At 41.4% G+C, this 16,064-nt stretch overlaps 1 protein-coding gene across 2 annotated transcripts in view; it reads right to left on the bottom strand.

Moving 5' to 3' along the window:
* The window catches only part of LOC128264029 (synaptosomal-associated protein 25), a 475,697-nt gene that overhangs the window by 427,414 nt on the left and 32,219 nt on the right, over positions 1 to 16,064 (bottom strand). For both annotated transcript variants that reach the window (XM_052999312.1, XM_052999313.1), the window contains exon 2: positions 6,455 to 6,551. In XM_052999312.1, coding sequence (XP_052855272.1) covers positions 6,455 to 6,550 — 96 coding nt within the window. In that variant the 5' untranslated portion in view covers position 6,551. The remainder of the gene's footprint in view (positions 1 to 6,454; positions 6,552 to 16,064) is intronic.

Raw genomic sequence — 16,064 nt, 5'->3', positions numbered from 1 at the left:
CCCTGGGTCGTGAGTGGCCTTACTGTGGCTTTGGGGCGAAGTCCCGGTCGACCTTTATGAAGCCCCAACAACCCTCAGGCCCACCGCACCTGCTTGGTCGAGCAGGTAAAACCCTAAAAAATTACTGAAAGCGTCGAGGAAGAGCCGCGGACACCCAGCCAATGCGGTACGGTTCCGACAAGATCGGAGGTGGTTGCTAGGACCAGCACCCCACACAGCAACCACAACAAAAGCGGAACCCAGCCAGGTACTAGCAAGCTTACAGGGAACATCGGCAAGGAGCAGGGGTATCGCATGCACAGCGGAAGGCGAGAGTCAGTCGGGCGCGCATTATTATGGTCAAGATTGTCAAGAATAAGGCGAAGGCAAGACCGACCAAAGAGACGCGGGACAAAAGACGTGGTACCTTGAAGAGATCGCGGTATTCGATGAATACCTAAAACACGGGATCGGAGGCCCCCCAAATAGAGCGCTTCAAAGCGAGCTAGGACGTTCACAGAAGATGGCGTAAGTTCAGCAAGAGACAGTCTAGCGAATCACTGGTGGATGACCTTCACGGTGACGTACGCCTGCTTTCCGGGATGTGGGAGGCGATTGAGGTCAAGATGACCGACCTGTTAGCCGAAAGGCTAGCATCCTTGCCTGGTCAGCCATGTTTAGGGGGCACTGTGTTGTCAAGTGTGATGACTCCGTTCCCTTGACCTTCCTGGCGAGGTGCCTTGCCAAGATCACGAATGCATGGGAGGACCTCAGTATTAGGCTCGTCCACTCCAGAGAAACTCCAAGGAGACCACGACTTGTAGTGGAGTATAGAACATCAGGTCATATGCTTAGTTGCGCCACCCAGCGGGCGGTATCGGCTGTAAATGGCAACCTTATGAGTGAGAGATTAATCGTCAATAGGTAGGACCGCAATACCGTTAAAGTTTTTAGAGATAACCCACCTCTAAACTCGGCTGTAACCCATCTTGTAACACCCACACTCGAAAACCACATGATTTCTTCTTAATCCTGAGCGGTTGTATAGCTGGCATAAGTGCAGCGAATATACAACCTGAAGTAAAAAAGATTGGGGCCGATCAAGACCTTCGCAGCTTCCCACTGCACACATTTTTGCGCAGCATATGGTGTTACAGTGGCAAATTTTGGCCAAAACGGTGAATTACCACACCCTCACGGGTAAGTCTTAACCTATAACCGGTGCAAGTGAATTTGCCCTCATTCAAACGTTTTACTTGTCATAGAGGTCGGCATTCTTACATGCCCTTTTGTCGCCGAGTACCTCTGCTGCGGTGCCAGAAGAGGCGAACATATTGTATCAGCAAAAATTTCCCAAGAGGGCAGTTCAGTTCCTATTAGCCTTCATATAAATCCCGATGTAGCGAGGACAAGGAAACCTAATCAGGAAGTCCACATAGCCAGCACCAACAGCATACCGCAATAGTTTACAGTGCATTTTGTTTTTGGTGTCATACGTCTGTCGAATTAATTAAAATGCATAGCCAAAAGTGTTTCTAAATCCGTCTGCGCGCTGCCAATCAACAGCTATGGCCTACAGCAAATAAATCCCAGTATTTCCCAAAGTGAAGTGTCTTAAGCTAAGCCAGAATAGTGCCCAAAAATAAACGCAAAGCAAAATTCAATTACAAAAATAAACGCAAAACTAAATGCATATATAAAAGTAAACGAAAAAATGCATGTGTAAAAGTAACAGCAAACCTAATTTTAAACACAAAAATAAAAGCAAAACCAGATGCTTACGCAAATAAGAAATAATAAAAATATATAAAATATCTATCTAGTAATTGAGCTGCAAATCATCATAGCTTCAATGTTTTTAACATATACGCAAGTAAATCATAATTTTAATGTTTTCAAAAGTATTTAAGTCTTGCAATAGCTGCAAGGGTATATGAACTTCGGCTTGCCGAAGTTTGCTTTCTTTCTTGTTTTTAATGTATTGCCTCTTTCAATATAATATAGTTTTCTTTCTTGTTCGTTGGCGTAGACAGGTGCGGTAGGGTTGAATCCTAGCTTACGCTCGGGCGGATAAGGTGCTATAGAACGCAGCAAGGACACCTTTTAACCCGTGTTTTCCATCTGCATCTACATTTGAAGGATGAGTGCTACGAGCCCGAAAACTGTTCTTAATTTTAAGAAGCTTTTAGACGTTGAGTGAAAAGCACATTGTGTTGAAATGGGTTCAATGTTTTTCGCCTCCACATAGGAGACGCCGTGAGTCCACAGTTCACAAGCTGTATCAGACATATGACCTAAGGAGAGGTAACCTTCCATAAATTCTAAGTACATTTTCTTCAACTCAGGGTCTCGAGACAATCTTTCTTCAAGCGACAAAAACCACCGTTTTGCAACTTCAAATGAATTGCCTAACTTATTTGAGTCAGATTTAATCGGCAGCTTTACTTCAAACCGACCTGGTGGCAATATATGAAATGTTTTTCGGTAATGTTCTTCACATTACTTATGCTCAGGTGACAATATTTTTATTGGAGATGGTATTATCTCCAGTGACCAAAACTTCTGGAGTGTGGGATCAATCGATACTAAAGGCTCTTCGCTGCAATTTCTGCTTTAATCACCATATTTATTCTTTGTGGCTTTTAGAAATATGGGTCTGCTAAAAGTAGTTTGTTTGGAATTCTTCAGTCATCCACGTTCACAGACTGGTCAGTATGATACCCTGAGATCGATTTTAAAATCCAAAAATCGAATGAGATCACACTTTCATTCATTCGAAACTTCACCACCGTGTGCATTTTCTTCTTAAATTGTGAATTGGATTACCCAATACCAAGGTAGTTAATACACGACTCCTCTCTACGGATCTGTAAACGGTGAGCAAGGACCTCAGTTATAAAATTAGATTGAACCCAGAGTCAAGTATCCCAACGATCAGATAAGAGTTACCGAATTTTAAAAGCTAGAATTGTGCCTAATCTTGTGGTGGTAAGCTGTTGATCCTGTTCATTTGGCAAAAGGTTAGCTATTGCTCCCTAAAAGAAAGTTTCTGTTTGCTGCCAGTATTTACACAATAACCGCGCGTGGCGTGCAGCCAGGGCTTGCGTTACAAAGATCAGAACGCTCTGCCAGAGCGATCATTCTGCGTGCAGGAATCAGAAGCAGTCAGTTGCGTTACCGTTTTCGATCTTCATACAACAGGAGTAGTCGCCGCATACATTCAAAGGCAGTATCATGCCACCCTCTGCTGCTGGCAGAATGCATCACAAAATTTCGCGACTGCACCCGCGTTCTCGCCGATGCTTCGAGAAGTGTTTGGATTGGTAGAGACACGCTCATGCTCGCGTAATAAAATTGATGAGTAGCTTAGATTTGTGTTCTTTTTTTTTACAAAGTTAAGAACCCTTACTTATAAACCCATTCGATTAATATTAACGTGTGAAACTTGTTGTGTATTTTTGACATTGTATTTTTTATGTCCCTATCCAAATTTATAACCCTCTACAGCAACACTTCAACAGTCATCAGGCATGAAAACATCGTTGGATTGTGCGTAAGTACGGCATAAACGTAAACATTTAAATGACATTTAAAATATTATTTTTGTGAGTCTGCACACTCTTTTTAATACTCCTTATATAGTACTTGTACATTTAACTCAACCGGTCTAAGAGACGTTGCTTTTGAACAAGAAATCCATTTAAATACATATACCCAAATATAAATATCTATATAGTTTTCCATATACTCTACTTTTAAGTGAGAATTAAATACATCATGTAGTCCCGTACGACCATCGTCAAAGTAAGTAAAATTTCTTTCTCTTTTTCTTTGTAACCTGCCATAAATATAATCTCATACAAATAGAGCAGTTCAAAAGCAGATCATAGCGCTAGGAAATTTAAAACTTAAGCCACATGAACCTAAATTTCGTTTTTGCTGAAGTAAGTGAAGTTTAAAATAAATTAATTCGTAATCTTTTGAGGGCACTTTCGGGTATGTGGCGCAGTTATAACTGAATGGAATCTAATTAGATTTCACAGGTAAGATGGGTGTAGAATGAGGCTAATATCATCTTGGCCACAATTTTCGATAGGTGCACTGTTTTGTCCGATTTTAGTTATCTTTTGCTATCGTTTCTCTGTCTACTAATGTTATTTCCTTAACAGATCTTGTTCTCTCCTAACATAAACCCACCACCAATCTCCCTAAGCATGCCGGTTAAATATGTAAAAAGAGCGTGTTAGGAAGGATGACGCTCGAGTGAGTTCGTTACAATTTCAATATTCATTAACAAAAATTCAACAAAAAATTCCAATGAGCCAACACTGACAGTGCTAGCAACTTTATTATAAAGCCTGATTCCATTGCCGCATTAGTGGACTTTTTAAGTGTGCCTGATTCCATTGGCGCATTTAAAATTTACCTAATGCTACTGCGACATGTGAATGTCACTAACAGCTGATCTGGGTTAGTTTACTTTTTAATTTTTGGGGCGAATAGTTTTTAATCGGATTTGTTTGTCGCATTTATTTTAAGTATTTTTAAGTAAGGCATTTAGCCTTATGGAATTTCCTGTGCAAATGCGTTTTAATACGCCAATGGAATTAGCAGCAAAACAATTTATAAATCCCTTTGATGCTGCTGTTTTTTTGCTCGCGTTTATCGCTAACCCTTCATTGTTTGATCCGTTTTTACCAAACTATGAATACCTGCTGTGCAGTGGCTTTTGTTTTAATAACAAAATCACTCCACAGCTGCCCACAATTTACACACAGAGAAAATTCTGACGTTCAGAAATTGAGAATTTGAAGTCTCAACGTGAGGATATACTCATTTTGAGTACTGATTTTGCCCAAAAACTCACATTAAGAATATTTGTACTCATTTTAAGAAAATATACTTAAACTGTGGATATATTCTGAATTTGAGATAAAATCTGCTAATTATGATTCAAAATGTACTCAAAATCCGCGGTCTTGCGGTCTGAGATGTCCGGACCAGAAAGCCAACACCAAAGGTTTTGAGGTTCCGAGTTCTCTTCGAGTTGGGTAAGTCTTTTTTTTTTTGTTTTTCGTTGTATTTGTTTTTATATTTTAATGCAAATATTTAGCTTAAATTAGGAATTGCCTTTTAAAATAAAATAGTTGAGCGGCTTTAGCTTACTGTGAAGTTAGAGCGTGCGTGGACGAGTAAATAAGGCTTATATCTAGAGTGCGAGAGGTTCCGGGTTCAATTCTCAGTCGAGGCATGTGCTTTTCATAAAAATATGATTTCATTTAACACGTAAATTAATAATATAACATAATGTAAAACAAGCAAAAAAGTTGAAAGAAAATGTTAGTTACATTTTTAGCCGATTTATTTTGGTAGATTCTCATTTTGAGTTTTTTTATTCTTGAAAATTTGTTCTCAAACTGAGTAAAATGGTCTCAAAGTGAGAATTTTTGCTCTTGGATTTTTTTTGAGTACTAATATTCTCAGATTGAGTGCAAATACTTGATTAATTTTCTCTGTGCAGTTGGCTCAGATCGAATGTTAGCTTGGACTGGATGTGCCCGAGCTGCCGGCATATCAAAATAGATAGGAAGGCGTTTAAAGGCAAACTTATGTAGAGCTCAAGCCATTAATAGTTGGATCCAGACAACGGAACCCCATACTAAAACTGTTAAGTAATTTTATAAAAAAAAGTGTACCTTTATCTTGACTAATACGCTTTCAATTTCCAGACCTGTTCCAAACAGAACTGCAACCTGATTTTTGGGAATATACCTTTAAATCCATAATTCTGACTGTTACATAAGCTACCTTCAAGACTACAAAAACGAATTTCGCAGCAATCCAAATTACTCTACTCCCTTGTAAACTCAAAGCGCAAATCCAACATGTTTCCACCATCAAATTGTACATTTATTTACATATTTTTTACAATCCACTCATTTTTTGAATTGCCCGATTACAGTTATCCCTACCAGTTGCCCCATAGTAACTCTATTTTAGTCCTTTGCTTGGTTCTATGTCCACGAACAATCTTTTCGGAGGTGATATTAATTCCATAGAATTGGTGAGACTAATAAAATGTTTAATTTAGCCTTTATCCCTGTTCTTAAATCTACAATTTCAATGGTTCTTATGGTTGTCAAATTTTAATAAAACTAAGAAGTACTATAAAGAAACTAACGGACAGAGAAACACTTCTTTAGCAACATGTTGTTAATCAAGAATATAAATACTTAATATGGTCGACCATATATCCTTCCTTGCTTTGCAATCTTACAACTGAAATTATATTTCTTTCTGCAAGGGTATTCAAATTATTCTAAAAGTGTTTGCTTTTGAATGCTTTGTGTGACCCCTTAGGCTCATTCCTTTGAAATACTTATAACAAAAATGGGTGGTCGATAGGTTGGGTTTAATTTGTTGACCACTGCAAAAATTGCTTTTTAAGTCTGTTTTGGTATATATTGGAACTAACCTCATCAGCTACTCCTTGCGCATTTATTTGTAGCTCCTCCAGCTCGGTTTTAGGGACCTGAGGAGCGGTCATTTCTTCTGAGGGGTCCGATGGCATTCTAAAAAAATAATAATGAAAAAATTGATTGAAGATAAAATAAATAGAGCTCACATTTGTTTCCAAAAGGTATTAAAAATATTATGAACACGTTTAATTTATTGTATAAAAATATGTCGGGCTTTCCTTCCTAACGCTTTAACTCCAGAGCACACTAACCGATTTCCACGGTTTTGCATTCGTTGGAAAGGGCTCGGGCTCGTGAGGTTTATAGCAAAAAAATAGCAATTCAGGAAAAATTTCAACAGAAAAGCGGGAAAATATTATTTTTTTATACAGCGCCATCTCTAATACACAGCATTTACTACAAACTAACTAATTTTAAGTAGATGACGCCGGTGTGTAATACATTGTTTGACAGCAACTCATTGTTCTCTGCTCAGTTAATTTCATGTGACAAGGTATTGTGTTCACTCTAAAATTGTAAAAAAAAATTTTTTTTAATTTATTCGTTTCCTAACATTTTAATTTGATGAAACCATCAAAACAATCACGTGCATGTCCAAATTTTTATTCAATTTCAACAGCAGGCATTTCAGGATAAATTCACCATTCTGTCCATAGTCCAAAATGCATTGAGTGCACAATGGCATACAGGAAATCACTTGAAGCGCTTAACTTCACACTGAAGAATCTTCGGCGAAATAACAACATCTTTGGCGGCTTGACGATATTATTGGCAGGCGATTTCAGGCAGACGTTTCCAGTAATTCCCCGTGGAACGCCTGCAGATAAATTGAATGCTTGCCAGAAGGCATCACCTTTACGGAATAACGTAAAACATTACTGCTAACCACTTATATGAGAGTTTAACTGCAAAATGGTCAAAGTGCTGCACAATGTTCCAAACAATTGTTAGCTGTTAGAAATAGAAAAGTTCCAGTTTATGCGAGATCTGGATTAATTACTCCTACCAACGACTTTTTCGGATTTGTCTACTCTCAATTAGCTCTTATTGAAAATGTTTTCCCAAACATTAGTGAGAATTATCAGAATTATAATTGGTTAAGTCAACGAGCAATTCTTCCCGCAAAGACTCATGATGTACACGCCCCGAATTTCACCATTCAATCAAAAATTGCTGGCGATTTGGTGACATACGAATCCGTTGATTCCATAACAAATTCCGATGATGTAGTAAATTATCCAACGGAGCTTTTGAACTCTCTGGAGTTACCAGGATTTTTACCACATAACTTGCAAAGTCTAAGTATGTACAGTTATTATGATATTGCGTTATTTGAATCCACCGCTACTTTGCAACGGTACTCGACTTTCGGTAAAAAGACATGCCGAATTTGATTGAGGCAACCATTATTAAGGAAAAGTACGCAGGTGAAAAGTTATGTGTTCCTCAAATACCAATGATTCCGACTGATCTTCCGTTTGACTTCAAATGATTGCAATTTCCAGTTCGCCTGCGTTCACAATGACAATTACCAAGTCGCAAGGCAAATCGCTTAGTGTTTGCGGAATAAACTTAGAAAATCATTGTTTTTCGCATGGTCAGTTATATGTTGCCTGTTCACGAGTTGGGAAACCATTAGCTTTGTTTTTTGTTAACGCCAGACCAAAAAATCAAAAATGTGGTTTACCAAAAAGCACTTCAATGAAATGGATAATTGGCAGACAGTATTTACTTTGGATTCACTTTCATTTACCTACAGAAGCTCAACTAAAAACACTTCAATTTTGTAATCGAAATCAATTCATTACTGTTGTGTAATGAAATAAAATTTTCCTTTTTCAATATAAATCAAAAAAATTCTATTAACTTTAAAAAACGTTCTGGGCCGCTTTTTTGTCCCACTGTCAAAGCCCTAGCCAGCAATCTGTTTAAAAAAGTTAAAGACCATATAACAAGTTCGTAAAAGCAAAACAATTTTCTCGCCGTTTGTAATTTATGAACTGTAAGTGCCAACTTAGCTGTAAAATGCCTTATATTCTTCTTGATCTGGCTTCTGAAATTAGCTGTCATGGTTTCAAGCTCTAACTTAATGGCTCGATACAACTAAAAAATCTTAGCAGGCCATCTTATGTCCGAGAAATTTTTAATGTGATAAGAGGATCTCTTGAGTTTTAAGAATTGTTGATTATTGAAAGCGCAAAGCTTTTTTTTGGAGTAAATGGTTGGAAGACGATTTCCAGATATACAGTAAGTGTATTTGCCCTATTTTCGTTGCTGCATGCTCACTCTCTCCTGTGTGTGTATATAAAAGTCGTTCACTCTCAATTGCTGGACAAATCTAAGCCAGGCATTTGTAGATTTCCACAGTGGCTATCGTTTGTTGGATATTTGACCTTGATTTCTCTCATATTCTAGTGCTTTTAGTAGCAGGTAGTTGAGTATTGTTAACCGGTCTTTTGAGGCAGGTGATGTGTAGGCTTCCCACATTTTTCGAGCCCATTTCTTGTTTTGTATCAGATCCTCAATATGCCTAAAAGCATGACAGATGTCGGAAGTTGGATGATCAAAGAGGTGATGTAAGATCGGCCAATGATCCTATTAAATATCTGTTAAGTGTTCCATGCGAAAATGAGTCGAGCTACTTCTTAGGACCTCTGGGGCAGTAGGAGAAATAATGTCAAGCTTGTTTCGTTGTGCTATTGTAGAGTTGTATAGCTGTCTTCCTTTTGGGATGGTGCGTCTAGATCGTCAGTTGGTGTGCTCTGCATTAAAGTCACCAGCTGTTATAAAGCAGTCACCTAATAGGCCAAAGAATGTTGTAAATTTTGCTTGGAACATGGAAAAGCACGATGGGAAGTAATCAGCGGCTATGTTAAATTAAATTTTTGTTTGCGCAATTTGAGCCTTTAATTTGAATCTATCTAAAAACCCAGAGTTCTTAATTTAAAAAAGAAAGAACGAATTCACTAAAATACAAAAAGGATATAAGACCCATCAACCAAATCCAAATTTTAAACAGTGTTCAAAATCTGGCTACACTAAAATGTACTGTAGTATCCAGTATTACTTTGGTGTATAAACATAAGCACAAAGTCATGCATAACTCAAGTAGTCGAAATACGAGCAATTAAGTGTGCCTCGGACGACATATGTGCAAGTGTCAGCATATTCCCAAGGCCTGACCATACATACAATCGATGCATTTATAAACATCTCTGTAGAGACTGGCGAGCCAGAAGGTAACCAAGTTTTCTAGATAATTAAGGCTTTAAGAACTGCGGGCTCAAGAAACTTATGTTCAAAAATTATTACCTACAAAACGATTTCAGCTGAAACACCGTTGCAAGATCAAGATGGCTCTTAAGCTAACAACGATGCAGAAAAAACCAACGTTTTTGCAAAACACACAACGTTTTCAAACCGAATGCACCTGAAGGCACGTTTACGTTACCTGCACTAAACCGAGGCGAGCACTCAGGTGTCTCATTCTTTAACTCGAAAATCTCCAAGGTCATCAAGAAACATCTTAAGTTAAATAAATATCCTAGGCTTGACAGGATCGCACAGCTCCTATGTTGCGCAACAGAAAACATTTTAATTCCATAACGAAGTTGAGTCACTTTCCACAGAAATGGGAAAAATTTATTATAACTATGTTTCCGAAGGAAAAAGATAAAACTCTTGTTTTGTCACAAAGACCTATAACCCTTTTCTTATGACTATCCAAGGTCTTAATTCTTCAAAGTCGGATTATAAATTTGGATTTAGAGAAATGCATGGTACCATTAAACAAGTCAATACACAGGGTGTACTATCCTGTTATCATTCTAGATTAAGCTCCTACTTCCGCAAAACGTACACAAGGTGCTTGAATCGTATCATTTAAATCGAGTCTTCGTGATGGCACGCAAAAGTTGCTTAACTAAAGAGGTTGACATCGCGACAGGCTTCCCCAAGGAAGCGTCCTCGGACCCAGTCCTTACACATCTGATATACTAGTACCCACAAACCAGCGAAAAATGACATCCACGTTCGCCGTGGACAGAGCTATCTTAGGTCGCTCAAAATAACACTTAAGGCATCATCATCACTTGCTTCTCACCTACCCAGTTTGGAAAAACGGTTATCTCATTGGCGCATAAATGTGAACGAGAAAAAATCCAAAGATATTACCCTTATCCTTAACAAAAAAAATTGTCCACTTTTGTTACTTAAGGTCAGAAAAATCCTCGACTGAACCCTCCCCAAGGTTGCCGGCTGGGCAACGGACAACGTACTGCCTCGAGACAGCCAGTGAGATGTCTAGCTAAGTACCTTTTATGCGAGGAAACCATGGTTTTAGGTGCTTGGCAGATAAGCATAAAATGCTCTTGGTCCCCAAATAAAATAAAAAAGATCATGACGGAGGTCCCTAAATATCAAACACGGGCTGGGATGTCAGCCCACCACCGGCGGGCACGGGGAGGAGCAATCCTCTCTGCGTGTCGCCAGCGGTCACACCTCTGTACTGGCTAGGTTAACCCAGGACGGACGCATGGCTACAGAGCCTATAAAGACGCCTCACCCCACGGCTCGTAGACAGAACCGGGTTCCACAACTGGAATCTGAAACCAGGAGCCGGGAGGACGTCGGTCTCGTTACAAGAGACGAGACATTGACCCAGGCCGTTGCCTCAATGCCTAGCGGAGGGACTCCAGGGACATTGGCAAGGAGGACAAGGCAGGACCCATATCTGGGCACAATACCACAATGGATCAGACGGCCAAGTCCATCGACAAACCGAATTTCAAGCAGGTAAACCCAACGTCCAATGTCTTCAAGGACATCGGGGGAGTTAACTATGACACTCGTAGGACCACAGCCTCAGGCTTCCAAGGGCAGACCAAGGCCACAAGCCACTAAAGTTAAATGGAAGAATGCGCCCTTTTAACCTAGGCAACAAAACAAACGTGGAAACCGAAAATCTCCAACATGGCCTTGGTTAAGGATCCCACGGGAAAGAGAATATCTTCCAACCCATCGGGAACTGGCCGGAAGGGCTAAAAGGCTTTGGTAGGATGACTCAACAAAGTTGTTCACCACCAAAAAGAGCAGGCTTGAAGAAATTTATGCATGCTTGGGCCCCAATGAGGTGGCCATTGTCGACCTGAGCAACCCTGAGAGAAAACTCACGGACGAGCACAGGCTCATTCTGGAGGCCTTCATTTTAAATTCCGTCCAAGCCGCCATCACTGACCTGGACATTCCGTTTATCCCAATCTTTGAGGCCTTAAAGTGGTACAAAGGAGCCAAAGCCGTTGCATGTGCCAACGGGGAAACACTCAGTTTTCTTAAAGGCTTAATCAGCGGAGCCGGCGTGCTTTGGGCTGGGTCGAGGATCTAAGTTGTACCGCTGGACCAGATTCCTGAGAGGACGATCATGATTACCCCCTTCAACAATAGAGGATTTCAAAATACAGGACCTGATCAAACTACAGAACAAGGACCTCGGCACAGGTGACTGGACCCTCTGCAGGGGACTTGCGCCTGACAAAGGCAATGGCAAGGATATCTGGATCAGCATCGGTTCAGACTCCTTGCAAACGCTTTTAAGTAAGCAATGCTCCCTGCGGTTTTAGATGGACCGCCTTTGGGATCAAATTCCGAACCGTGCCAGGCCCGTCGAACAGCCTAAGAATGGTACAGATTTGCGGTCTGCGTGATCGTAGCTACCTTCCATTCGTCCCTAGGATGGCAGGTAAGCCAAGGACTAAATGTTTTTTTCTCTCCTCCTTTTAGCTCACCGGTCATGACTAGGGGAAACCATACAACTTTCCGCAATAGAAACCTTGAAGAGGATATTGATATAACCTCTCGGATCACTACAGGATACTTTTCAACATCGTCTGGCAAGCACTAGAGCAAAACCATACAGGAACCCCAAAAAGACAAACTGGCCCAAATTCTCAGAGAAAGTCTGTAAAGCACATCCCGCTGCCCCCGAGGAAGCCACCCCCAACGTAGACACACTCGAAAAATCTGTAAGCCTAGTCAACCGGTCTCTACAGAACGCCAAAATCCAGCGCTAATGCGTGGTGGACACCGGCTCTAAGACAGTGTAGGACGGATACAAGAAGGCTCTTCAACAAGGCTAATACGACTAACCTGCTTGAGGACTGGGATGAATACAGTCGCAGTTTTAATGCTTTCAAGAGCACCTGCAGGAAAGCAAAACGAGAATTCTGGCATACATTTTGTGAGGATCTGGCAAGCACCACAGAAGTCGCAAGACTTCGTCGGGTTCTGTCCAAGGATCCAGTCACACTGGGCCTCCTTCGTAACCTGGACGGCAATTATACAGAGTTCAGTCAGGAAAACCTGACCTCACTTTCCCGGATGAACAGATGTGGACGAAAATCAAAGCGGCTCGCACGTTGAGATCACAGGCCACATGCACTCGAGAGGTGTAGAGCTACTAGACGAGATCATCACAAAGGAAAATATTGTGTGGCAATAAAGTCGTTCAAGCCCTTAAAATTAGCGGGACCGGGCGACATCATTCCTGGAATGCTCCGAGGGGCTACCAAAGAACTCGTTCCCTGGCTGTCCATGATTTTCAAGTGGTGACTTCTCCTGGGATACATTCCCAAAAGGTGCTGAGGCTGGTCTTCATCCCCAAGTCTGGTAAGATAGACCACTGCTCACCAAACGACTATAAGCCCATAAGTCTATCATCCTTTTCACTGAAAACCTTAGATCTTAGATCTGAACCTAAGGACCAGCACCAACCCTCACAAGCAGCGCACAGTACGCCAACATCAAGGGTAGGTCAGTTGACACAGCACGAGACCAAAGAGTTTGCGATGGTAGCATTCCTCGACGACAAGGCAGGCTTTAAAAATATTCTAATCGAATCGGTAACGGAATCCCTATACATAATCGACTCACCTCTGATGATCACCAGGTGGCTGGGCTCCTTGCTCAGACGCCGTCTGATTAATTCAACTCTCAAAACATCCAGAGTCAGGAAAAGGGTCACACGGGGCACACCTAAGGGCGGTGTCATCTCCCTACTCTTGTGGAACCTTGCCCTGAACGACTTCCTGATTAAGCTTCGACACACGGCAGACGACTTACTTCTTTTGATAAAGGGGAGGTTTCTCTCCACAGTCAGCGAGCTGATAGAGTCCTTATTAGATCTCACACTCAGCTGGACGGACGCACACGGTCTGGGGGTCACCCCGCTTAAGACCGAACTCGTGCTGTTCACAGGGAAGTACAAGATACATAAGTTCAATCCTTCAAGCCGGGGGGTATACAGCTCAAGCTTTCCAAGGAAGCAAAGTATATAGGGGTTGTGCTAGACGCAAAACTCTCCTGAAAAAAGGACACTGAACATTTGCAAAAGAACTTTCGGACGGAGATGGGGACTGCAACCGTACATCATTTACTGGTTGTACACATCAGTCGTCCGTCCCATTCTTACATATGGATCGCTTGTATGGTGGGATGCGGCCATCAGCAAAACCCATCTGGCAAATCTCAGCCTGACTGGGAATTACCGGATCACTAAGATCCACGCCGTGCCCTACGAATTTTACACCGATTGACACATTCCTTAAGCAAACCGAAGCAAGGAACGCGTTGCGACTAGACGCACTTGCAAATTTTTAAGCCAAGGACTACTGCTCACGGATCAATACTCCAAGTTATGGGGTGCCGAACCGTGCCAGGAGAATGTGACTATCGCCCTCCGGAAGCTAGCTGGAATAGGAAATACAGGACATCGATTCCGAAATTTTAACGGACGGATCGTAAACAGAGGAAGGGACAGGGGCCAGAGTCTTCATAGACGATCTGGCAAGCTGCCAAGCTGATCGCGAGCTGGGAGCTCCCTCCCAGTGCAGTGGCCATATTCGTAGACAACCAGGCGGCAATCAAAGCTTTACAAGCGCATACTACTCACAGAGTTGGAACGCCTTCAGCACACCCAACTAATGCTCAAATGGGTGCACGGCCATTGTGGCATAACGGACAACGAACGAGCAGATGAGTGGGCCAGACAGGGATCAGCCACTACAGGACTCACTCGCTGCAGTAGAGAGCAAGGTGAGGAAGATATTTACCACAAAGCCACTGGAGTCACCCCTCCGACTGCGACATCTCCAAGGCTATCTGGCCGGATCTCAATTTAAAAAGGAACACCGAACTCCTACACTTTAACAAGAAAAGGATTCGGACCTTAACAGGAGTAGTAACGGGGCACTGTGGCATAAGCTAAATGGCCGCTAGGTACAAAGTCCCATACCACGCCTTCTGCAGAAGCTGCGGAGATGAGGAGAAACCAGAAACCATGGAGCACCTCCTGTGCACATGCCCGGCATGTTTTCTCGGAGTCTACTCCATCGATGACTTGGGCTGTGAATCAGGGGTCAGTCTCTTAAATCTCGCTCACTCCTCAGCAAGCAGTTAGACCGGGACCGGGACAATGGGCCAGTAGGCCTCCGTGTGCTCTCGTCGTAGCAGACGAGCCACCCGCTCAACCTAATAACGTATTGATACCATCTACAAATCAAGTCACATATCTCGGAAGACACCTAGATATGCGTTTCTCTTGAAGAAAGCATATAGAAGCGAAGCGCTAGCAATTAAACATTAGTCCCAACAACTGCATTGACAACTACGGTTAGAGAACAAGAATATGCTATGCAACACTTTTATAAAGCCTGTTTGGAAATATGCTGTGAACTATGGGGTAATACAAGTATCAGCAACACAGAGCTGATTAAAAGAGCACAGTCAAAAGAGCTTAAACTTAAATATCCCGTTAGTAAAATAAGAAATTTCAACCCACTAAAACCAGTTAGCATATGCTCTCTGTGAAATAAGAACGCAAAACCGCCTAAAAAGAAATGACTAACCAGCCCGGTAACTAACAAGGACATTAAATGGCCTTTTTAATGGAAATCAATTTAATTTATGAGATATTATTCAATAAACAAATAAGATAATGTTGAAAAAAGATTAATTGGCAATTTTTTGCAGTGTAAAGAGAGAGCAGGAGCCAATATAGCTTTCGTCCACTGACGCGACTTTACCCCGTCTGTCGCTTAGCAAAAGCATAGGCTCTAAAAAAGTTTGTTTGAAAATTAATGTTAGCGATCCATCGAACTTCCCTGCATTCACTCCCTTAGGTCTAATTTTTTCGGTATTTTCTCGCTTAAAAAAGCAACTGCATAATTAATTTATAATTAATACAAAATAGAAATTCTTCTCATTGTGGCCTCAACGTGATTCTTAGAAGAGCTCGTGAGATTTTTTCTAGTTTTTTTTGGTGAAAAACTAATTTAAATATATTTTACCAAACACATCCGCACCATTTTTAGCGTCGGTTCGGCAAACAAAGAAGAACAACGAACAAATTTGCAGTTATGAATTTCAGCGATGGAATTTTTGCCGGCACTCTTCTTAGCTGCGGCTGCAACCTCTGAACCGCTGAAGGAACGGAAAGTCCATGAAGGCGCTTAGGGAAGTTCATCTAGGATCCGCCAACCAGGTAGAGAGTGCTTAAAATTTAATGTTATTCTGTGGTGTATCGTAAATTGTGTGGGTTTGGCTGAAAAACAT

Source organism: Drosophila gunungcola, unplaced genomic scaffold, assembly GCF_025200985.1.
Source record: "Drosophila gunungcola strain Sukarami unplaced genomic scaffold, Dgunungcola_SK_2 000051F, whole genome shotgun sequence".
NCBI classification, from domain to species: domain Eukaryota; kingdom Metazoa; phylum Arthropoda; class Insecta; order Diptera; family Drosophilidae; genus Drosophila; species Drosophila gunungcola.
The sequence above is the reverse complement of the archived record's forward strand: the minus strand, read 5'-3'. Positions and strand labels throughout refer to the sequence as shown.